At 40.4% G+C, this 25,199-nt stretch overlaps 1 protein-coding gene across 3 annotated transcripts in view; it reads right to left on the reverse strand.

Moving 5' to 3' along the window:
• Window positions 1–4,636: 4,636 nt before the first annotated feature.
• Window positions 4,637–25,199, reverse strand: part of CLIP1 (CAP-Gly domain containing linker protein 1) — a 115,259-nt gene continuing 94,696 nt past the window's right edge. For all 3 annotated transcript variants that reach the window (XM_061141989.1, XM_061141990.1, XM_061141988.1), the window contains 6 exons: window positions 17,062–17,114; window positions 10,533–10,650; window positions 10,305–10,455; window positions 9,745–9,794; window positions 7,313–7,437; window positions 4,637–6,512 (listed from right to left, as the gene is read on the reverse strand). In XM_061141989.1, coding sequence (XP_060997972.1) covers window positions 6,287–6,512; window positions 7,313–7,437; window positions 9,745–9,794; window positions 10,305–10,455; window positions 10,533–10,650; window positions 17,062–17,114 — 723 coding nt within the window. In that variant the 3' untranslated portion in view covers window positions 4,637–6,286. The remainder of the gene's footprint in view (window positions 6,513–7,312; window positions 7,438–9,744; window positions 9,795–10,304; window positions 10,456–10,532; window positions 10,651–17,061; window positions 17,115–25,199) is intronic.

Below are 25,199 nucleotides of genomic sequence, written 5' to 3' on the forward strand. Positions count from 1 at the left end.
AGCGACGCTGTCACGTGACCGCATGTTCACGTGACCAGAGCCGCTGACAGCACGCCAAACCCGGAAAACCGGAATGGGCGGGCATCTGCCACTCTCCCTCCGGGTCCTAGTGCCCGCCTCTTTCCTCGACCGCGTGGGTTCCGAGACATCCTAAGACCCGATTCAGACTTCTCCACAGTCCGGAGCACGGGAGCTGGGTGCTGGTTGAGTTTAAGGACAGAGACTAGATCCTACACGTCCGGTTTAAAAATCGAGGCTTTCTTTTTAGCAGCGAGTATACTCTCTGTAAAATGATAACGAAGCTATATTTGAATGGAAATCTTTTCAGTCATTCAGTTCAGTCGCTCAGTCGTGTCCAACTCTTTGAGACCCCATGGACTGCAGCACGCCAGGCCTCCCTGTCCATCACCAACTCCTAGAGTTTACTCAAACTCATGTCCATTGAGTCGGTAAAGACATCCAACCATCTCATCCTCTGTCATCCCCTTCTCCTCCTGCCTTCAATCTTTCCCAGCATCAGGGTCTTTTCAAATGAGTCAGTTCCTCGCATCAGGTGGCCAAAGTACTGGAGTTTCAGCTTCAGTATCAGTCCTTCCAATGAATATTCAGGACTGATATCTTTTAGGATGGACTGGTTGGATCTCCTTGCTGTCCAAGGGACTCTCAAGAGTCTTCTCCAACACCACAGTTCAAAAGCATCAATTCTTAGGCGCTCGCCTTTCTTTATAGTCAACTCTCACATCCATATTTGACTACTGGGAAAACCATAGCTTTGACCAGATAGACCTTTGTTGGCAAAGTAATGTCTCTGGTTTTTAATATGCTGTCTAGGTTGGTCGTAACTTTACTTCCAATTTTTAAATTATAGCAATCTTTTAAATCTTTTAATAAATCTTTTAAATTATAGCAATCTAAAAGTCCTGCACTTTGCTGTTTTGAGTTTGTAGGCTAAAATCTACAAAAATGGCTAAGGGCTGAGGGAACCTTGAGTTACTTGTCTGTTTAGCTCTTCCTAGTAGACATATATACAACATGGTATTTCACATAACTACTATCCAATGTAAAATTCAGGTAAAATTCACATGTTACCTGGTGAGTTGCAAAGATGAAACAGGATGTAATCTACATCATGTAATCTATGTACAAGGCTTAGCAGGGTGCCTGTAACTTAACAAATACTCAATAAATAGCTTATTAGAAACATATATGCTTTTCAATACTTTGAGTGTTTAACTGGCTATTTGGGATCTGGCGAAAGAGGCTTATTGCCAAATTCAGACAAATTGAAGAAAGTAGGGAAAACCACTAGACCATTCAAGTATGACCTAAATCAAATCCCTTATGATTGTACAGTGTAAGAGAGAAATAGATTCAAGGGATTAGATCTGATAGAGTGCCTGAAGAACTATGGATGGAGGTTCATGACATTGTACAGGAGGCAGTAATCAAGTCCATCCCCAAGAAAAGGAAATGCAAAAAGGCAAAATGGTTGTCTGAGGAGGCCTTACAAATAGCTGTGACAAGAAGAGAAGTGAAAGGCAAAGGAGAAAAGAAAAGATATACCCATCTGAATGCAGAGTTCCAAAGAATAGCAAGGAGAGATAAAAAACAAAGCCTTCCTCAGTGATCAGTGCAAAGAAATAGAGGAAAACAATAGAATGGGAAAGACCAGAAAATTAGAGATACCAAGGGAACATTTCATACAAAGATGGGCACAATAAAGGACAGAAATGGTATGGATCTAACAAAAGCAGAATATATTAAGAAGAGGTGGCAAGAATACACAGAACTGTACAAAAAAAGATCTTCATGACCCAGATGATCACGATGGTATGATCACTCACTTAGAGCCAGACATTCTGGAATGCGAAGTCAAGTGGGCCTTATGAAGCATTACTAAGAACAAAGCTAGTGGAGGTGATGGAATTCCAGTTGAGCTATTTCAAATCCTAAAAGATGATGCTGTGAAAGTGCTACACTCAATATGCCAGCAAATTTGGAAAACTCAGCAGTGGTCACAGGACTGGAAAAGGTCAGTATTCATTCCAATCTCAAATAAAGGCAATGCCAAAGAATGTTCAAACTACCACACAATTGCACTCATCTCATATGCTACTAAAGTAATACTCAAAACTTTCCAAGCCAAGCTTCAACAGTACGTGAACCGTGAACTTCCAGATGTTCAAGCTGGGTTTAGAAAAGGCAGAGGAATCAGAGATCAAATTGCCAACCTTCGTTGGGTCATAGAAAAAGTGAGTTGTAGAAAAACATCTGCTTTTTTGACTACACCAAAGCCTTTGACTGTGTGGATCACAACAAACTGGAAAATTCTTCAAGAGATGGGAATACCAGACCACCTGACCTGCCTCTTGGGAAATCTGTATGCAGTTCAGGAAGCAACAGTTAGAACTAGACATGGAACAACAGACTGGTTTCAAATTGGGAAAGGAGTACGTCAAGGTTGTATATTGTCACCCTGCTTATTTAACTTATATGCAGAGTACATCATGAGAAATGCTGGGCTGGAAGAACCACAAACTGGAATGAAGATTGCCAGGAGAAATACCAATAACCTCAGATATGCAGATGACACCACCCTTAAGGCAAAAAGTGAAGAACTAAAGAGCCTCTTGATGAAAGTGAAAGAGGAGAGTGAAAAAGTTGGCTTGAAATTCAACATTCAGAAAACTAAGATCATGGCATCTGGTCCCATCACTTCATGGCAAATAGATGGGAAAACAGTGGGAAGAGTGACAGACTTTATTTTGGGGGGCTCTAAAATCACTGCAGATGGTGATTGCAGCCATGAAATTAAAAGATGCTTGCTCCTTGGAAGAAAAGCTATGACCCACCTAGACAGCATAGTAAAAAACAGAGACATTACTTTGCCAACAAATATCCACCTAGTCAAAGCTATGGTTTTTTCAGTAGTCATATATGAATGTGAGAGTTGGACTATAAAGAAAGCTGAGCACCAAAGAACTGATGCTTTTGAACTGTGGTGTTGGAGAAGACTCTTGAGAGTCCCTTGGACAGCAAGGAGATCCAACCAGTCCATCCTAAAGGAAATCAGTCCTGAATATTCATTGGAAGGACTGATGCTGAAACTGAAACTCCAGTACTTTGGCCACCTGATGTGAAGAATTGACTCTTTTGAAAAGACCCTGATGCTGGGAAAGATTGAAGGCAGGAGAAGGGGACGACAGAGGATGAGATGGTTGGATGGCATCAGTGACTCAATGGACATGAGTTTAATAAACTCTGGGAGTTAGTGATGGACAGGGAGGCCTGGTGTGCTGTGTAGTCCATGGGGTCGCAGAGTCAGACACAAGTGAGCGACCGAACTGAATGAGGCTTGAAAACTTTTGGTCTTGCCTGGCTCCCTTCAATCCTCCATACATTGTTATGAAGAAAGGATGCAGTAAGCAATTACCTTGGTGCTGCTAATGCTAAAGCATCCACTTGCTAATGCAGGAGACTTAACAGAGGAGGTCTCAGTCCCTGGGTGGGGAAGATCCCCTGGAGAAGGGAACAGCGGCTACACACCCAGTCCATCCTAAAGGAAATCCGTCCTGAATATTCACTGGAATGACTGGAAGGATGCTGAAGCTGAAACTCCCAATACTTTGGCCACTTGATGCAAAGAACTGACTCATTTGAAAAGACCCTGATGCTGGGAATGATTGAAGGCAGGAGATGACAGAGGTTGAGATGGTTGGATGGCATCACCGACTCAATGGACATGAGTTTGAGTAAGCTTTGGGAGTCGGTGATGGACAGGGAAGCCTGGCGTACTGCCGTCCATGGAGTTGCAAAGAGTTGGACATGATTGAGCGACTGAACTGCAGTATTATTGCCTAGAGAATCCCATGGACAGAGGCGCCTGGTGGGCTACATTCCAGGGGTCACAAAGCGTCAACCAACACTGACACAACTAACACACTCACTTTTTTTTTTCTCACATATGAATAAGCAGAGTGGAATTTGGAGGTGATAATCAGTTACACATATTTACATACATCCACTCTCAACTTGACTCTATCAAAAATACTTGACTATCAAAAATTTTCGGACTCACCATGCATCATCAGGATCCAACCAGGGATGGAAACTGTGCCTCCTGAATTTAAACCACTGGGCCTCAACCACTGGGCAACCAGTGAAGTCCCAAACATATTTAATTTCAAAATAATTTGTTTAGTGTTAGAAATTTTCTTTTTAAAATGTATTTCTTATTGAGATATAATTGACATTTAAGATTCATTTTAGGTGTACAACATGATTTGAGACATACATATATATATATATATATATGGAGAGAGAGAGAGAGAGAGAAATGATCACAATAAGTGTAGATTAATAGTTTGAGTCTTTTCATCAGTTCTGTCAATGCTGAAGTCAAGGACTACTGTCAGGGTATTTTTTTGGTCATGTTCAACTGGTATCTCTGCTTTGGAAATATCTACCTGTGCAGGGATCATAGCTCATAAAACCAGATTGCTTGGTTCAGTCATCATTTTGGTAAATATCACAGGAGCTTTCACAGTTTCTTTGCACACTTCATTCTTTAATAGGTAGTTGGTACTGCACAGTGACACTTACATTTCTGTCAGGTAATAAAAGTGAGACAAAGCAATGGATAACCACCTTGGGTATTTATTTTATGCTGAGTGGGTCACAGAATGCTTTGAGATCATTTCTTAAAAGCAGTTTCTCAACAGACTGCAGTAGAAATTGCTATTTGGACCTCTGGTGCTTGCTCATTTAAAGAAAAACCATTAGGACAAATAAACCTGAGAATAATACCAGTCTACTACACTGGCAAAAAAGAATAACCATTTATTCAAGTAGATACAGAACACCTGTTTGCTTGGATTTTAATACTGCTTTACATTTTGTGTTTGTGAGACAGTTCCTATTATGATATGTTTGTTTATAATTCCAAATTTCAACTGATTACATATTTATTTTTCACTTGTCAAACACATAGCTGATAATCTGAAGGGGAAAATACATCAAAGGCATATATACAATTATAGAAGTTCTTATTATACATGTCTCCTGGAAGATACATTTATTTATTACTTTTTACATATTCTAAAAGACATTCAAATGAAGATAAATAGATTCAAACTGGTTGCTAAACTTGTGGTTGAGGTCCTTCATTTTATTTTTTGTGACAAGAAAATCCAAAACTATTAATGTTGAATTTCTCATCGTACATTCATCTAAAAACACAGTAAAAAAAAAAAAAAAAACTTGTAAAGATTGTAGATTGGTTCATTTAGGTGTTTTAGAGTTGCTTATTATCTAATTAACCGACTGCTGGGGATATTTGTTGGAGAAGAAAAACAAAATCTGGAGAAAATTCTCCCAGTTACTTATTCTTGATAAAGAAAGAAAATGAAAAGAGAGAACACACAGCTGCGAAGCCACGTGATGCTGATCCTGGCCTAGCCCGTGATGTCCTGATGAACATTTTAAGTGTTTCCTTTTTCATAAAGATAAAAATCTGAAAAGAAAGACATACTGTATAGGTTTTTTTCCCAAAATATAGATTTTACAAAAATATATACATATAATATATAGAAGCTGAAATTATGCAAAACTGATAAACAAAACACCACAGTAGAGTAAAGTGGGTGCAGCATCGAGATTATAAGAAAACGTCCCCACAGCAGTCTGGGGGCTTCCCCCTCCCTTTACCTGGTTCATGATTTTATAATCACACCTAAAAGTATAATCAAGCCTTAAATAAAGGCACTACTGACGTCGGGTAGTGCAAAGAACTCAGCTATTTCTCTGACTAAAAATAAAATAAATGAGTAGATGAAAATGCAAAGTGGCATACTTTTTTTTTTTTCAACTCATTCCAGTGTCAAAGCTTAACCCAAACATCTAAATATACAAATGCAGCCTGGAAATATTTTAGTGCAAATATGAAGGGGAACGGCATAATTTAAAGTTAACTTAAATAAGGTACTGGAAGGGTAGGAGTCGTTCTGTGAGGTCTCCCTCATAGGGACGATGAGTGTAATGGCATCTGGTGCAATGGAATACTTTTTAAAAATCAAGAAGACAAAAATCAGAGGTGAAAACCGCCCTTATTTATTATATGGGGAGACAAAAAGGGCGATTCGGTGGAAGATCAAAATATTTTCTTAGATTTGTTGATGGAGGTCAAAAATAACGTGAGTTCTCCTGAAGTCTGCACGCATAATGCTGGTGGTCAGTTGCCTACACGCTAGCACATCTGAGAGAGCCCAGTTCTGGGTGGGAGGCTTCATCAGAAGGTCTCGTCGTCATTGCAGTTGGCAGCCCAGTGCCCAAACATCTCGCAGATGTCACAGTATGGGCGTTCCTCGCTCCGACTGCCGTGGTGTGTGGAGTGGGGAGGGTCCTCAGACATCTGGGCCTGGGTGGGACAATCCTCTGTGTCATGGAGATCAAAGCAGTCACATATGTCACAGAAGAGGCGGGGTTTCTTCTTGGACTGTTTTTCCTGGTCATCGCTGCAAATGTTACCAATGTGTATGATCAGAAACTCATCTCCCTCAGAAGAAATTCAAGAGACAGTATCATTTGTAATGAATAAAACACAAGCAAGGATTCTGGCCCACTCTGCAGAGCCTCAAGTACAAGTACTAGGGTCCGCATTTAAAATCTTCAGATCAAACCATTTCCACTCTCTTGCCAGATTTGTGGAAGTCAGTTTATGGCCAAATAATCACAAAGCAATTGTTTCTCCAATCCACTGAAGAACCTAACTTTTTAAAAAAATATCGAAGTACAGTTGATTTATAATGTTTCATTAATTTTCTGCTGCATAGCAAAGTGGCTCAGTTATATGTATATTTTCCTTTTCTTTTAGTTTTTATTGGATTATAGTTGATTTACAGTGTTGTGTAACCTTCTGCTGTACGGTAAAGTGAACCAGCCATATACACGCATATATCCACTCTTTTTATAGATTCTTTTCCCATATAGTTCACCACAGAGTATTGAGTAGAGTTCCCTGTGCTGTAACAGTAGATCGTTATTAGTTATCTATTTTATATATAGTAGTGTGTATATGGCAATCCCAGTCTGCCAATTTATCCCTCCTCCCCTTACACCCTGCTGACCATAAGACTGTTTTCTACATCTGTGACTCTACTTCTGTTTTGCAAATAAGTTTGTACCATTTTTTTTTTTTTTAGATTCCACATAGAAGCAACATCTGTCCTTCTCTGTCTGGAGAACCTAACTTTAAAAACACACACGTATTCAGACCGAACTAAGGTTCCACCCAGCATCGCTGAACACGAAATACCTGTCGTAATTGTTCAGGTCATCCCCGTTCCCGTTCAAGGCTGCTTCTGACATCATCTCCACCTTCATCTTGAGGTCCTGATTCTTCCTCTGAAGGTCTACTATTACTGAATTGAGGAAGTCAATCTAATTTGTTTGGGGGAAAAAAAATGTGTAAAATGCCTGAAATATGTACCCTGGAGCATCAAGAAGTCAGCAATTATACTCAGGCTGTGGATGCAGAGTGTGCTGAAGTCACAGGGGCCAGCAACAGCCGTGACTCAACCCTTTTTAAATATGTTTATACACACACATACACAATTGCACAAAAAGCACAACTAGTTACTTGTTCAGCTAAACTGTAGAACCAATCCAGGACTTTCACATGTTGTAGATTTGAAAAAGCTTACATAAATTCTCCTCAGACCACAATTTAACATTCACTTATTAGTTATGGTGGAATGGTAAGTGGGTCTTCAGAGAAAAAGGAAGGAGCTGTTTTGGGGTTTTTCTGTTTTTGGCCGCACCCCATGGCATGTGGGATCTTAGTTCCCTGACCAGGGATTGAACTCGTGCCCCCTGCAATGGAAGAGAGGAGTCTTAACCACTGGACTGCCAGGGAAGTCCCAAAAGAAGGATTTTAAAGAGAAGACTTAAGTTCCCCTTCAACTGATGCAGGCACACACTGAGAGGGCAGTGTTCAGGGGACCGGGGCCCAGACTCGGGGCAGTGGGGTAATGAGATGACCACCAGGAGGAAATGCTCTTGTCCGACGTTTCAAAGCAAGGGCACTTTAACTTAAAAATGGTTTCTCCTCTCTTCTACAAACAATGAAAAGGTCTCATTTATCTAAATGTCCATCAGGAAAAAAAATCCTACTTTACAATTTAAAAAAATATTATGTGTATGTGTGTGTGTGCACACTCATACATACATATTGGGTTGGCCATAAAGTTCATTTGGGGTTTTTCTGTAAGATGAAAAATCTGAACAAACTTTTTGGCCCATCCAGTAGTTATTTTTCAAAGAAATATTTGGCCTTTTTCTCCCACTGGGGCAGTTACAAAACAAAGCTAGAAATCACTGGCTTTGTTATTCTCTGCAGAATATCCCTTCTGACCTTGAAGGCAGACCCACTGACTCTTATCTCACTTCTCAAACTGTATTTTGTAAGACTATATCCTGTTGGGAGCTACGTATCATATCAGGAAGGGGGGGAAAAAGGCCATAAAATGGAAGTACAGTGGGAAGCCACACATACACACACTCACATACATGCTCACAAATTAGGAAACATAAAACAAACCATTTGCTGATGGGAAGAAAAGTGTTGGCAGTGGCAGATGAAACAAACGGAAGCAGAAAGGAAGAGGGGGAGAGAAAACATTGTTAATTTTGTGCTCATTAGACATATAAACTAAGCAGAGACAATGCTAGCCAGGGTTAAAGTTAGGCTATTGGTTGAATTCTTACATGCCTTTCAAAGGAGATGTCACAACAAACAAATCACCAACTCACTGAGTTTCTCTTTTATTTAAAAGTGAAAGATGGCTTTTGTACCTTTGAATTTTAATGGGATAAATATGTCCAAAATATATAATTAAAACTGAAAATACATGTTTATTACTTCTGGGCTATCAGTTCAGTTCAGTCGCTTAGTCGTGTCCAACTCTTTGCGACCCATGGACTGCAGTACGCCAGGCCTCCCTGTCCATCACCAACTCCCGGAGTTTACTCAAACTCATGTCCATTAAGTCTGTGATGCCATCCATTTCCAAAAATAGAACAGCTTACCTCCATGTAATCCCACTTTTACAATTAAAGCTCTTTTGATAATTTTGGCTTTAGGAAACAGTTTTCAAGAACTGTCTTTTTAAGGTAAAGATGAGGAAGGAACCTTTAAAACAGAGTGATTCTACTTCTAGGAACTAATCCTAAAGAAATATCAGTACAGCTATAATACGATAGCTGTGCAAGACAGTACACTATAGCGTTGTTTATAATGCACCTGAAAGATCAGAAACATCCCAAAGTCACGTCAACTAATGAGGACTGATTAAATTATGGTGTGTGTGTGTGTGTGTGTGTGTGTGTATATCTCCATATAACGAAATACTATACACCTGTAAAAACTAAGAGATCAGTTTATATGCCATTTGTGTAACAAAGAAGGGGAAAGACTATGAGTCTTGGTTTGTATATACATTAAAAAACAAATCTCTGAAAAAATTTAAAAAGACAGTAATAACCCTGATTGATCTGTTTAGGGGGTTGGAAACTGAGTAGCAGAGGGATGGTGTTTGGAGGGACAGTTTTTTTGTTTTTTTTACAGTGTATATATTTTTAATACTGTTCAATGTTCAGACCATATGAATACATTACCTAGTCAAAAGATTAAATGATTAAAAAAAAACAAAACAAAAAAACAAGCAAATCAAAAGGAAGGCATATTACCTGACTCTCCTGGGCTCTTTCGTCCTCTTCTGCCTGAGTATCAGTATTACCTTATGTTAAGAAAAAAAACGGGGAGGGGGGATATTTTAAAAAATTGCCATCCCATCTTGTTTCCTTGTTCTTACAACGAAAGGGCCAGCGGGAGAAACTCCTGGTGTGGAATCCCCAGAGGCGCCTCTGAGCCCACGTCTGGAGTTCCTGTCCCGTATCTGGCCCCCCGAGGCACGGCGGCGCCCTCTCGGGCTGGCCCTCTGCTGGCTGGGTGGCCTGTCACGTCCGTCATGTTCTCCTCCCGGCAGGGCACTCTCGGAACCCCCGGTCGCTCCCGACAGGGCAGCGGTCCCCTACTGTCTCAGACAGATTTCCGCCAACGCTCAGGACCGCGGGAAGGTCCGGAAGTGCGGAGAGGCAGGCAGGCCCCCTTGAGTGGGGTCTCCCTGGATGAAGGCGCGGGAGAGCCCAGGCCCGGGCCCGTCCGAGGGGCGGCGCGGGTGCCTCCTTCCAAGGGCAGCTCTACCCCGGGAAGAGCTCCTCCCTGGAGGCGGCGGCGGTCACGTTACCTGAGGAGCTGCTGAGCTGCCTCTTGTTTTCTTTGAGTTGAAGCTCCAAGTTCTTTACCTTGAGCTCAAGCTTCACCTTATCAGACTCTAGAGACTGAACAACTGAATGCAAGGACTTGGCGGACGCGTTCTCTCCCCTGAGCACCGTGACCTGAAACACAGGGGCTGGCTTAGGCTCGGCCGGGCGCAGGCAGGCCGCGGGAAGGCTCCCTGAGGCGGGCACCCTACCTCATTTCTCAGCTTTTCCAGCTCCGCATCCTTTTCTGTGAGTAAGGCACTAGTGATACTGATGGATTTCTGCAAGGAAGCTTTTTCTTCATCTGCGTCTTTTATTAACTTGGATTCTCTAAAAGACCAAAGAGTTCAAAAAAATTCCAGAAATCAACCAAGAGGGTGGTCAGAGTACAAGGGTCGGAGAAAAACACTCAATTAACTTTAGCTTAATGTAAGGGGAGAAAGTATCACAGGGAAGTTTTACAGGGGGGTTAAGGCTATTATGCTGGTGAAATTTTACTTGAAGTTTTACTTACTGTGAGGGGAGAAAAAGTTTACCTATGCAGAGATATACCAGAATCTGCATATCATTGTATCCGTTTGAATTTAAAGAAACAAGTTAATAACTTCGGAAGACGAATTAAAAAAACAAGACTGTTGCACCCCGCAAAGAATTATTAAAAAAAAAAAAAAAAAAAAAATCTAACCCCCCTCCCAGATGAATTCTATTATTTCTTGATTACCAGGCAATAACAACAATTAAAATACACGCATGCAAAGCGATTATACAGACATCATGCAGAGCAGTTTTATGCTGGAAGTATCGATTGGTTCTCACTAATTTCAGTAACTTTGAGCAAGTTCCCAGAGTGTGTTTTGGAGATCTTATGGGCCAAAACAGTAGTAGAGATTATGACCACTATTCAAACTGAAGGATCATTACTTTTCGTCCATAAAGACTCTGAAGAGGACCTTCACTTGCTCATAGAAATGAAAGGTAAATTACCAAAAAAGCTAGGACAGAAATGTGAAGATGGATTTCCAGCTGCAGAATGGAAGCTTGGGGGGACACCTGGAGGGAGCAGGTCAGTGCACGGGGAGCCTGTTCTCAGACCGCCCCAGCATCTGGTTATCAACACAGGGAGGGGCACCAGGCCTTCCAGGAGAGGAAGATGTTTCTTGGAGTCAGGGGAGTGGGAAAAGAAAGGGAGAGATGAAGGGAAGACAGGGAAGGAGGGACACAACAGAGACGACCCCAAAGGGCAGGAGGCTACTGTGTGTTTATAAATGTGTGTGCTTTTATTTACATTTTTGTGGTGAAAATTCAAAAGTGCCAGTGTCACGAAAGCCAAGGAAAGACTGAGGAGGTGTCACAGATTGGAGGAGACTAAGGAGATGTGACAACTAAAGGCGATGGGGTCTCCTAGATTGGATCCTGGGAGAGGAAAAAGGACATGAGTGGAAAAACTGGGGAAATCTTAACAACGTCTAGACTTTGGCTAAGAGGTCTGGACCAATGTTACTCTCTCAGTTTGGATCAAAGGCCCAGGGGTGCTAAGATGGGCATGTGAAGGGAAGATGAGAGAAGGGAACGTAGGACCCTCTGTACTAGATTTGCGGCTCCTGGAAGCCTCAAATTTTGAAATAGTTTTTTTTTTTTTTTTTTAAATTACATGCAGTGTGAAACAAGAGGGAAAAAGACCTTGTATCACAAAAATATTTGGGGAAAAACATTACTGGAGGAAAATTTCCTAGGTAGCCCTCGGGTCTTACAACCTAAGGCACTGCCTTCACATGGATAACCATCAGTGAGAGTTCATGGTGCAAACAGAAAAATCGCTCCCGGTTCTGTTGGGAGGAGCTGGGTGAACATGGAGCGTGTAGTGGTTCGGTCTGTCTTAGAACCGACTGGAGGGATCAGAAACTGAGGCCCAGGTTAGAAATGGCAGAATGTATGTCTGGTTAGTGAGACCCAAGATATCCGGCACACGAATTACAGAATTCTCATGGTTTATGGTAAATTGAAGTTCTACACAAAGATGGGAAATATAAGTGTTGTATTTATCTCAGTGTGTGGCTTATACTTACACCCCAGAATAAGTAGTAAGAAAAGAATCTGAGACTTACAGATAATGTCTTGAATTCAACACCCAAGTGTTAGATGAACACTTGGTGCTGTTAAATTACTAACTGCATGACACCTCACTACGAAAGAGGATCGTGTTTAAGTAAAACAAAAAACAAAAAACCCCCAAAGAAAAAATTCTCTTTAAGTGAAAGGAATGTATAGGCATCTTTTTCTATCTGGAAAGTAAATATCTGTTTTTATCTGAAGATTCAATAAATCTTCTGCTCCTTATGTTTCTATTAAAGGATATTTGGTAGTTTATTCTATTGTAAAATCTATTTCAATTCCTTGCTATATACAGCACATTAGGCAAAGTGTCATAAGGCCACTAAAAGTAAGAGCTTGCATTTCCATGATTTGGCCATTTTTACTTTCTGCTTCTTTGTAAAATAATAAAGGAATTATTTCAAAGCAAACAATTTCAAGAGATACACTTGTAAATTCAACTCAAATTTGAACAATGTGATTTAAAATATTTTTACTGAGAAATACCAGGATTGGGGAATTAGCAGATTTAGATTCTTCTAAATCTTTGTGTTAGGGAGGATAAGGACGCCATCAGCTGGCAGAAGAAAAAGGCACAGGTGTCTTTGTTTGCCTATCCCCACATACATATGGCCTCTAAGCGAGGCTGCCTTCTAAGAAGATAGCAAACAGATATTTCTTGGACAAAAGTCATCAAAAGGTGGGTGGTTAAGAAAGGGATCTGACTTGTGATCTGTATACCAAATTCTGAAGGGACAAATAGACCCTGGCAGTTCCTCTTGGTGACAGGTCTTCAATGTCAGCATCTTAGGCGATGCCTGAGCTCAAATCCCACTGTGCAAACGAAGATGGTCCAAACTAAACTAGTTCTGCCAACATGACTGACACCTGAGTCACACACCACATTGACAAGAGGGCCTGTGTTACTTTAAAGCGACTCTGGCTTGAGTGACTTGGCCTTACTAAAAATATCAAGGAGGGAAGATAAACATAACATGAAAGAAGGGCTTCAGGGGCAAGAAATCTTTCCCCCAAGACAACGTATAACCCAGATTCTTTCCTTGCTACTTACATAAGAAATAAATTCCGGTAATGAAGGAAATACCTTAAAGTGTTACGGGGCAAGCTTTAAAAATGCAAGATAACAAGAACCAAATATTAGGAACATGAAGAGAACTGCAAATACAGCAAGGAGAACTAAATTTGCACTGAAGTTCTGTGCTGTATATAGAGATATAAAAAAGATATGTGCGTGCGTGTGTGTGTGTGTGTGTGTGTGTGTGTGTGTGTGTACTGCTGAGGATATTTTTCAAAACAAAAGCAAGACACAGAGGGACAAAGGCAGCCAAAAAATATATACGACAACTTGGTTTACTAAAAAATATATGAAATTTATTTATTATAACGTGGATAGACTTTCTTTAGTCTTACCATTAAAGACACACAGATAGAGCAAGGGAAGCAAGTGTAGGAAAGGGAAAAGAGAGGGGGTGAGATGAGCATTGATAAGTAGCGCAAGCTCGAGACAGTCAGACACTTAGCAACCCACAGCGAGCGGAGTGAGCTGGAGGGGCAGTGCCCTCTTCAGGACTGGCAGGCGGGACTACCCACCGGTCTTCCTTCCTGACGGGAATCTTGGGGGGTCGCCCGAAGAATTAATCCTGACTCTACAGCCCACATCTAAGATTTTGGCTCTGGGCTCCCTTCTCTGACATCAAAAAGCCTACAAAAGGGAGGGAAGCCAAACTGGTTCCCGAATCTGCCATAGGCTTTCTGGTGTTTCTCTCCTTCTGTCAATTAGAGCAAGTCGAGGTTAGCCCTGCTTCATCTACTGGATGTCTTGGAAACTGCTTTGAAACAGGTCTGCCTAACTCAGAGTCTGGTTTTTCAAAGAAATGATTACATTTTCAGGCTAAGAGAAAAAATTTCACTGCATGTTGCCTGCGATTCAATGTTAGATAGCAAAAAAACCAGAGCAAATACAAGAAGGGGATACTAATGTTTTAATGATAAGTATTTAGTTTCACCCCATGTCAGGAGTAAGTACTGCACTTCAAAATAATGAACAATATAGTCTGAATGAAGCAATTGTATTCTTTCTTAGCTATGTATGTTGACTAAGATCTCAGTTCTTGCTTGAACAACCACATTTCAAATATCTTTTGTGATTTTTAAGTACTTTCCAGATTTTTTTAAGGTTTTTTTTTAATGTGGACCATATTTAAAGTCTTTATTGATCTTTCTATAATATTGCTTTTTTAAATGTTTTGGTTTTTTGACCACAAGGCATATGAGTGGGATCTTAGCTCTCCAACCAGGGACAGAACCCCCACCCTCTGCACTGGAAGACAAAGACCTAACCATAGGACTGCCAGAGAAGTCACTCCAGACTTATCAGGAAGTATCCAATTCTTTTTAGTACTCTATGCTACATGTACTTAACTGTTACATACCTAGATCTACATACAAATCCTTTATAAAACTGACTTTCAGAATGCATTCATGGTCCCCCCAAATTAGCTAAAGCATATTTGCATCCAGACTTCTCAAATAGACCTAATTTTCCATAAGGGTTAATTAACAATTTGAACCCCTCCCCCACCAAAGTTCTAAATATCAGAAACTATGTTTAAAATTTTTTCACTCCCAGAAAAAATTATCTTTATCTGCATTTTTCAATTAAAAGAATAATTTTCAAGAGAGATTCTCTTAAGCATACCCAGGACCTAACAGGGGAGCAGAATGAAATAAGGAGAGAGGGCAGACAAGTATCCAAATTTGTTCTATCTTTTAAAGCCCGGAAAAAAAGTCACATGTCTAATCACACTTTGAAGAGGCATGTAATTTAGTCAAAGTCACAAGGAAAGGACTAACAAAGTCTCTTACCTTTCTTTTTAAAAAATATTAAAAAGTAAAAATAAACAAACATTAAATATACAATGAGAAAAGACCCCGTGTAAGAAGATCAGAGTCCTGGGTCTTGTGCCTGCATCTGAATTTTTAACCAAGTTGCCCAAGTTTGGGTTTCATCATTTTTAAATGCAAGCCCCAAAATACATTTCAATGGTTTATTTAGAGATATGAGAAATCTATGAATTACAAGTGCTACATAAATGCAAAGGGATTAATTACATCAGTACTCACATCTGCTGATTTTTATACATTCCCTTACCAGAAAGCCTCAAGAGTAAGTGCTATTATGTTTTCACATACCCTTGATAACTGCATATATGGGGTTCTTTTTAAAGAAACAAAGCCTTTTTCATGTAAAATTAAATATCCCAAGGCCCCCACCGGCGGAGCTGTGCTTGTACCCAGGCCCCAGGGTAAGTCATAGCAGGCCAGTCACTACAGCTCACGAGGGGCACTTGGTGAAGACCTGGCTGGACCAGGGGTGCGGTGGTTGTGAAACACATATGCAGTCTGATGTGAAACTTTAAAGAAGAAAGAGTTTAAGGATGTCTTAAAAAAAGAAAAGAGGAAGGCACCCCTGGACTGAGGCCTAATTTCCTTTAGAATGTAGCCTATGGAACCCAAATATCTTTGTGGGCTAAACAAGGCCCTAGATTCTGCAGCAACTGCCATGCTGGCAGGAGGAACACTGTCCGCGTAAACACCTGTGTCAGTGGTCAACAAGGGAAACTCCCTCTGCCCTGACAGTCGAGAATAAGGTGCTCTGCAAGACTGTGAAGGAATTTTTCTTCCCTATTTTCTTATGTTTTTTAAATTGAGGTATACAGAAATTCTTCTCAAAAAACTTATTTATTTACTTTTGGCCGTGCTGCAGAAGCACCATGTGGAATTCGAACTCGTGCCCCCTGTCGTGGAAGCCAGGAGTCTTAATCACTGGACTGTGAGGGAATTCCCCAGGAATTCTTGATTGTACTATTTCTAAAGGTTTATTCTTCTTTTCGCATTTAATGAGACAGAAAAAAGCACATCACTGTTGTGATGTACTGTATAGCAAACCGCTGTACAGGCTGTGGGTCTCAGCAGCAGTGCGCGCTAAACCTGCTTGGCATGCAGAGTAAAGCAGAGAGCTTCTCTAGACACAAACTACACATTTTAAAAGAGCAGACAAGACCATCAGAAAGCATAAGCATCAGGCTTCTAAATGATTATTCCTGGGGCCCAGTTATCCTTACTCAAAAAGTCCTGGAAACTTCCATTTGAATAGCATTTGATTATCATCAAAGAATAAACAAATAACAAAGCTCTTTTTCAGAAAAAAAAAAATAGAAATGTTTAAAATGGTGCTTCCCGTTACTGTGAAAAAATTAAACTTTTTATATAACTGAAATCAGTATTTATATGCAGATCAATTACTCTAGGTAAAATGGCAGTATTTTTAGTTACTGAAACTAGGAGGTACAGCAGTATGTGATATGAGACAATCTGACTTGAGGATACTTCTGAATAAATGCAACGGAACATGACTTAAAAAATCAAAAATCTTCTGTTAGTAATTCATACTGAAACTTTGCAAATTTGTCAATTATGAGTACCAAACTATCATGATGCAATTTTCTGAGTATAAGAAGGTTGTATGTTTTCTACAAGTCACTTCACACAGCATGTTCTGACATTTTCCTTATTAAACACGCACACACACACACACACAAAACAATATACACAAAATGAAAAGCCTACCTCTTTTTCATTTCTAACAACTGATTATTGAGCACAGATCTCTCTTCTTCCAGCTGGAAAAAAACACACACCAAAAAAAGTTCAGTTCATAACAAGCCCTCAGACAGGCTGATTTCTCATCCTGCAGGTCACATTCCCACGCTCCAGTGAAGCTAAAGCAACTGGCTTTCCCAAGAGGCAGTGAGAAAAGACCAAGTGTACATCACCATATGGATTGAACCCGTCCCCCTTGCATTCGAAGGGTGGAGTCTCAACCACTGGCCCACCAGGGAAGTCCCACAGTTACTAATTTACAAATCACTTATGACCTGAATGACTCCTCTTCCTGCGGGGACCTGAGAGTTAAAGTATTAAACAACACTGTGTACGTGCCAAATCTTAAACATTCAATAAATGTTTCCTTCACTTGTTAGATGCATGAGGGAAGGCTTCACTATTAGCATTCTGCTTCCTTTCCTGAAATTATTGAAGGCAAATGTCACTAACTTGAGTAGGGTTAGGAACTGGTAATTTATTCTACAAGGGCCTCATCTTAGGCCTATTATATTCCACACATTTCTTTCTCACCTATAAAATAAAGTTACAAAAGAATTTCCAGTGGCCCATTAGTTCTAACATTCTGTTCTTCTATGGAGGATGAAAAAATAAAAGATTCAGCTAGTCAACCTTGTAAGAGAAGACACACCTCTACTCCCAAACTACACCACACAGAGTTTAGCCAGATACAGTCACACTAACACAAAAAGGTAGAAAAACTCTTACAGTTAAAAAAATTATTTATTTTTTGGCTGTATTGGGTCTTGTGGCCATGGGCTTAGTTGCCCCGCAGCATGTGGAATCTTCCCAGATCAGGGATTAAACCCAGGTCCCTGCGTTGCAGGGCAGATTCTTTACCACTGGGTCACCAGGGAAGTCCATTTTTTTTTTGTTTATTAATCAAAGGATAACAGCAAAAACTCTGTAATGGTTTCCATTTATTTAAGAATTTATGGATTCTAGAATTTAAGATTCTAGGTTCCTAGAATTTAAGCTGCTACTCACAGTAAGTAGTTGTGGTCTTATTTCTGATTATGTGTCAGTTATGTATGTGCTTTGCTATAAAGGTCTTTATAGTTTAAAAATTCTTAAATATAAACATGTATGTTTTGAACATAAGTCTATCAAGAAATCTACAGAGGTTAACATTCAGGTTTCTCTTCCCACTCTAGACATTCCTTTCCTAGTCCATTAAGAGAAACCCTTCTGCTGCATGAGTAGTTCATTTCACGGAAATATTTAGAAATTTTTAAAGAGTAAAAGGAAGGGAAACGAGTGGGAGGCAAACTTTAAAAAATGAAATGAGAGGGAGAAGAACATCTGGAGAGTGGGATATGGAGATGAGAGGGGCTCTCATTCTCTCTGCATCCTTTTATGTGGTTTGTATTTATTTTTTAAACAAGGAAGCCTGTTTTATTGTTATAAAAACTGAAACGAAAGAAAAAAATTAACAAGACTGGGAAATGACTACAAGGCAGATACAAATACATAAGTGTCATGGCAGGTAATAATTCACAGCAGAGAAAATACAAGTAATCAATTAACACTTGGAAAATCATTCAACACTGCATAGAACAAGTATGAAGAGATTCTCCCAGTTTCTGAGAGGATGACGTTCTTGTGCCTGAATTCCCATGGAACCGAAATTTAGGGTACTTATTGTACTGACTCCTTTATTTATTTTTTGGCTGCTCTGGGTCATCGCTGCCTTGTGGGCTTTCTCTAGTTGTGGCAGGCTGGACGGCATTACTGACTCAACGGCCATGAATTTGAGCAAACTCCAGGAGATAGTGAAGGGCAGTGCTGGAGAAGACTCTTGAGAGTCCCTTGGACAGCAAGGAGATTAAACCAGTCAATCCTAAAGAAAATCTCAACGATTCCTATTGCAACTCTTTGTTGCGATATGTGGGTTTCTCACTGCAGTGGCTTCTCTAGGTTCAGAGGACGGGCTCTAGGGCTCATGGGCTCAGTAGTTGTGGTGTACAGGCTTAGTTGCTCCTCGGCATGTGAGATCTTCCCAGACCAGGGATTGAACCCCTGTCCCCTGCATTGGTGGGGGGATTCTTAACCACTGGACCACCAGGGAAGTCCTGTACCAATTTTTCATTGGAAACAGTGGTTTTTTTTTTTCCTTGTTCTGGCCCAGGATCGAATCCAGGATAACAAGTTTCATTTAGTAGTCATATTTCTTTAGTCCAGCTGGTTCCTCATTTTTTCCTTGTCTTTTGTGACCTTGACTTTTTTTTTTTTTGGCTGCACCACACAGCTTGCAAGATTTTAGTTCCCCAACCAGGGACTGAACTGGGTTGACAACACAAATGAACTTCTTGGCCAACCCAACAGAGAGGCAAAACTATAGCACCATAGAAGACAGAAATGGTGTTTAGGAATTGGGAAGTGATTGACTATAAAAAAGAGTATGAGAGAACTTACTGGGGCAAAGAAAATCTTGATTGTAAGGGTATACTATATGACTGTATATGTCAAAACTCACCAAACCTATGAAATGTGAAAGGTGAATTTTATGTATATTTTACCTTAATAAATATAACTTTAGGGGCGGGGAGGCAAACCTAGACAGTATATTAAAAATCAGAGACATCACTTTGCCAACAAAGGTCCATATAGTCAAAGCTATGGTTTTTCCAGCAGTCATGTATGAATGTGAGAGTTGGACCAAAAAGAAGGCTGAGCCTGAAGAATTGATGCTTTCAAACTGTGGTGCTGGAGAAGACTCCTTTTTTTTTTTTTTTCTAAATTCTACCTGTTTTTTTTTTTTTTTTCATTTATTTTTATTAGTTGGAGGCTAATTACTTCACAACATTGCAGTGGGTTTTGTCATACATTGACATGAATCAGCCATGGAGTTACATGTATTCCCCAACCCGATCCCCTCTCCCACCTCCCTCTCCACCCGATTACTCTGGGTCTTCCCAGTGCACCAGGCCCGAGCACTTGTCTCATGCATCCCACCTGGGCTGGTGATCTGTTTCACTTTAGATAATATACATGCTGTTCTCTCGAAGGAGAAGACTCTTGAGAGTCCTTCGGACTGCAAGGAGATCCAAGCAGTCAATCCTAAAGGAAATCAACCCTGAAAATTCATCAGTGGGAATGATGCTGAAGCTCCAATACTTTAGCTATCTGATGCAAAGAGCCGACTCATTGGAAAAGACTCTGATGTTGAGAAAGATTGAGGGCAGGAGCAGAAGGGGGCAACAGAGAATGAGATGGTTGGATGGCATCACTGACTCAATGGACATGAGTTTGAGCAAACTCCAGGAGATAAAGGACAGGGAAGCCTGGTGTGCCATGGGGTCACAAAGAGTAGGACATGACTTAGCAATTGAACAACAACAGGCAAATTTGAGTAATATATACAATATACGTTTTGTAAAATACAAAAACTATTATTATATATATAGGCTGTTACACAAATGAAGAGCAGTATAGAAAAAAGCATTCAACCATTTATAATGCTGCCTCAATGAAAGAACAATAGGAGGAATAACTATTTGAATAACCACTTCAAAATAACTTTGAAATGGTATGTATTTGTATAGTTTCATGTCACAAACATGTATCAGTTCAATTCAGTTGCTCAGTCCTGTCCGACTCTTTGTGACTCCATGGACTGCAGCACGCCAGGCCTCCCTGTCCATCACCAACCCCAGGAGCTTGCTCAAACTCATGTCCAATTATTTCTAATTTTAAAATAACATTACAATTTAAAAGAAATGAATAATTTTATTTTTAGAGGTATTAAGTTGTTCACAGATAAAATGATATTATGTCTAGGATTTACTTCAAATTAATCCATGAAAGAGTAGGTCAATGAGAGTAAAACTGAAACAAAAGTGACCAACAGGGACTTTCCTGCAGTCCATTGGTTAAGACTTCACCTTCCAATATAAGGGGCTGGGGTTCGACCCCTGGTCAGTGAGTTAAGATCCCACATGCCTCAAAACCAAAAAACCAAAACATAAAACAGACACAATGTTGTAACAAAGATTCAATAAAGATTAAAAAAATTTTTTTTAATTTAAAAATCATAAAAAAAACTTTACCAGAAAAAGAATGACCAAGAGCTGACTGCCTTTGGAGTTGGATATCTGGGAGTATCACTGAACTTGTTCGTAATAAAAGGTTGAATAAAAGGGAGGGTTATTTTACAGAAAACTAGAGTACATCATGAGAAACGCTGGGCTGGAAGAAGCACAAGCTGGAATCAAGATTGCCGGGAGAAATATCAATAACCTCAGATATGCAGATGACACCACCCTAATGGCAGAAAGTGAAGAGGAACTAAAAAGCCTCTTGATGAAAGTGAAAGAGGAGAGTGAAAAAGTTGGCTTAAAGCTCAACATTCAGAAAACGAAGATCATGGCATCTGGTCCCATCACTTCATGGGAAATAGAAGGGGAAACAGTGGAAACAGTGTCAGACTTTATTTTCTGGGCTCCAAAATCACTGTAGATGGTGATTGCAGCCATGAAATTAAAAGACGCTTATTCCTTGGAAGGAAAATTATGACCAACCTAGATAGCATATTAAAAAGCAGAGACATCACTTTGCCAACAAAGGTCCGTCTAGTCAAGACTATGGTTTTTCCAGTAGTCATGTATGGATGTGAGAGTTGGACTGTGAAGAAAGCTGAGCACCAAATAATTGATGCTTTTGAACTGTGGTATTGGAGAAGATTCTTGAGAGTCCCTTGGACTGCAAGGAGATCCAACCAGTCCATCCTAAAGGAGATCAGTCCTGGGTGTTCATTGGAAGGACTGATGCTGAAGCTGAAACTCCAATACTTTGGCCACCTCATGCGGAGAGTTGACTCTTTGGAAAAGACCTTGATGCTGGGAGGGATAGGGGGCAGGAGGAGAAGGGGACGGCAGAGGATGAGATGGCTGGATGGCATCACCGCCTCAATGGACATGAGTTTGAATAAACTCCGGGAGTTGGTGATGGACAGGGAGGCCTGGCGTGCTGCGATTCATGGGGTCGCAAAGAGTTGGACAGGACTAAGCTGAACTGAACTGACTGATTAAGAATACAATGTTGCAGGGAAAATAGTATACAAATGATCATGACTGGAGGGAACACTGGACCAGAAAACCTCAGAGAGCTCATCTGTCCACAAAACCATTCTATAATGTGACAAATGTGGCGGGTAATTTGTTTTAAAAGTATCATTTAAGAAAAATACTAAAAAAAAAAAAAAAAGAAAGAAAGAAAGAAAAATACTAGCTTGTGTGAAGTGAAGGATGTGCTAAAGTTCAGAATCAAGTCATACCTGCTTCTGCAGGTCCAGTGGAACCACTTTGTAATTTGTGTTATACATAATTATTCTTTTCTTTTGACTTTCATTTCAAAATGTGTATTTTCTGATTAGTATCATGAGCTCTAAAACAAGGGATCAATATCTGAAATTCTCCCAAATAATAAATTTTCAGGATTAAAAAAAGAAACCCAAAAACCTACTTGAATAAAAATTTTCCTGGAGGGACTTCCCTGGTAGTCCAGTGGCTAAAACTCCAGGATCCCAATATAGGGGCCAGGGTTCAATCCATGGCCAGGGAACTAGATCCCACATGCTGCAACTAAGAGTTTGCATTCCTTAACTAAAGATTCTGCATGCTGCAACTAAGACCCAGTATAGCCAAGTAAATAAATGTTTTTTAAAAATCTTCAAGGAGGAGGAGCAATGTTCTGTTTTGTTACTGGCAGGCACACAGTAGGTATTCAATAACTTCCCAGGCGGTGCAGTCGCTAAAGAATCTGTCTCCCAATTCAGGAGAGGTGGGTTAGATCCCTGGGTTGGGAAGACTCCCCAGAGAAGCAAAGGGCAACCTACACCAGTACTCCTGCCTGAAGAAGTCCATGGACAGAGCAGCCTGGCAGGCTGCAGTCCAGGGGGTCACAAAAGTCGGGCACGACTGAGCACACACGCACGGGCACACGGCAGGCACTCGATAACTCGTGAACAACTGTGTCAGATAGTCAGTGAGCTGGCGCTGTCCTCGGGTGTGAGTGGCAGGGGCACTGAGGAGCCCGGGTCCTCCCAGAGGGAAATCTGCTCAGCTAGTCCAAGGGAGCCAGGGCTCAGCGGCTGCTTTTGTCTCTGACTTCCCCAGGGAAGTGGTTCATGCGTGGGCGACTTCAGCCTCTTCTCTAAGCTAGTGTTCTGAGGTCTAAAATAGCGGCTCTACCTTGACAGCACAAGACATGGCCCCAGCCCCAGCGTCTGAAGATTTCTAGTCTTGCCTCCCACACAGACAGACTCCTGCTCTCAGAAGTGGAGAAGGTAATGGTGAGGGGAGGAGGAAGAGGAGGATTTGGAAATTTCGGTGGAACAGCCCTTTCAGAGAAGAAACAATTAACATTAGCTGTCTTGCCTCTCACACACACACACACACACACACACACACACACACACACACTTCTTTTTGTATACAGAGGCAGGAGGACAGAGAGGGGAGAAAAAAGCAAATTTAGGAGAAAAAAGCAAATTTAACTTTATAAGAATTTAACAGAAGAAAGAAAAAAGCAAAGTAAATATAAAAAATGGTTGAGGGCAAAAAAACGTCTTTTTTTAAAAAAAAAAATCTTTTGGCTGCAACATATGGCATGTGGGAACCCTAGTTCCCAGACCAGGGATGGAACCCCACCCTCTGCACTGGGAGCTTGGAGCTTTTAACCGCTGGACCACTGTGGAAGTCCTATAAACATGTTCTTTACCACAAAGACATATTCTTTTCTAAGAACTTCTGCTAGGTTTATACTATACATTTATTTTGTAAAATTTTAAAGTAGAATATATTTTTTTAAAAACCTAAGATGTTAATATCATCTTCCTACATATAAGCAAATTTTAATTTTAAATACTATCAAACATCATCCTGATGGAAAAGATGAGGAAGTTTGCACACTTCCACTTGCTTTCAATTTTATCACCTCAAATTTGGTTAGTCATATTCTCTGTATGTTTTTCTTATTTCTCCTTTGTCTTTGATCTTTTTTTCTTTTTGTCTTGCAAATATTTTGAAGTTACCTCCACTAAATGATCAAAACTGACATCACCAATAATGGGATAAAGCAACAATGGGTATCACTTATGCTATTTTTCTGCTAAAAATGAGTGACCCAAATATCATCATGAGGAAACATTTGAGAAAACCAAAATGAAAGATTTTATATGTACAGGCCTTTTTTTTTTTTTTAGTCATAAAAGACAAAGGCAGAGAACCATTCCAGATAAAGATGACTGAAGAGACCTGAGTCAACTGGATCCTGAATCAGGTAAAGAAAAATCCCACAAAAACTATAAAGGACACCACCACCAACTGCCTAAGCAGGAATAGGGCCCGTACATTAGATAATAGTGTTCCACTTCTTGAATTTGACAATTGCACTGTAGTTAGGTAAAAACAATTCCTTAGCCTATATAAATATTCTGTGTTTTATTTTCACAACTTTCCACAAAGCATGAAATGATTTCCAAATAAAAAGTTGAAATCACAACTCTATTCCTTATCTGTAGTTTCCTAAACTGTCAGCTTAGCTGTCTATTTACCTGGATTTACCTGGATTTAGTATTCACCTCCAGTCCCATTGCCCAGCTTCCCTCAATCTAGTAAGTCTTTGGTTTTTTGCTTTTTTTTTTTTCCTTTTAATGTTTTGGCTGTGTGACATGTGGGATCTTAGGTCCCTAACCAGGGATTGAACCCGCATTCCCTGCATTGGAAAGTAGGTTAACCAGTGGACCACCTGGGAAGTCCCAAGTCCTGTATTTTGAATCATGTCTTGCTTGGCTAAATTTTATCAGCAAGTAGCTACTTTCCAGAAGGACTCACAGATGCTGCAGCTTCCAAGTTCTTTCATGTTCGGAAACATCTGTCTTCTCACCTGAATAATAACGGCCTGGATATGATGCTCATGATCATATTTTCTGTCCATTAGAACTTGGGAAACAATGCACTACGTTGTTTTTCCTTCTTTCTGGCATTGAATGCAGCTGCAGTAGGCTGTTTTTTCTCTTTTTAAGGAATCTGCTTTTTCTGCCTGGGGACCTGAAGAATTCTCTGTATGTTTTCAGAAACATC

This window comes from Dama dama, chromosome 5 (assembly GCF_033118175.1).
Source record: "Dama dama isolate Ldn47 chromosome 5, ASM3311817v1, whole genome shotgun sequence".
Taxonomy (NCBI): Eukaryota; Metazoa; Chordata; class Mammalia; order Artiodactyla; family Cervidae; genus Dama; species Dama dama.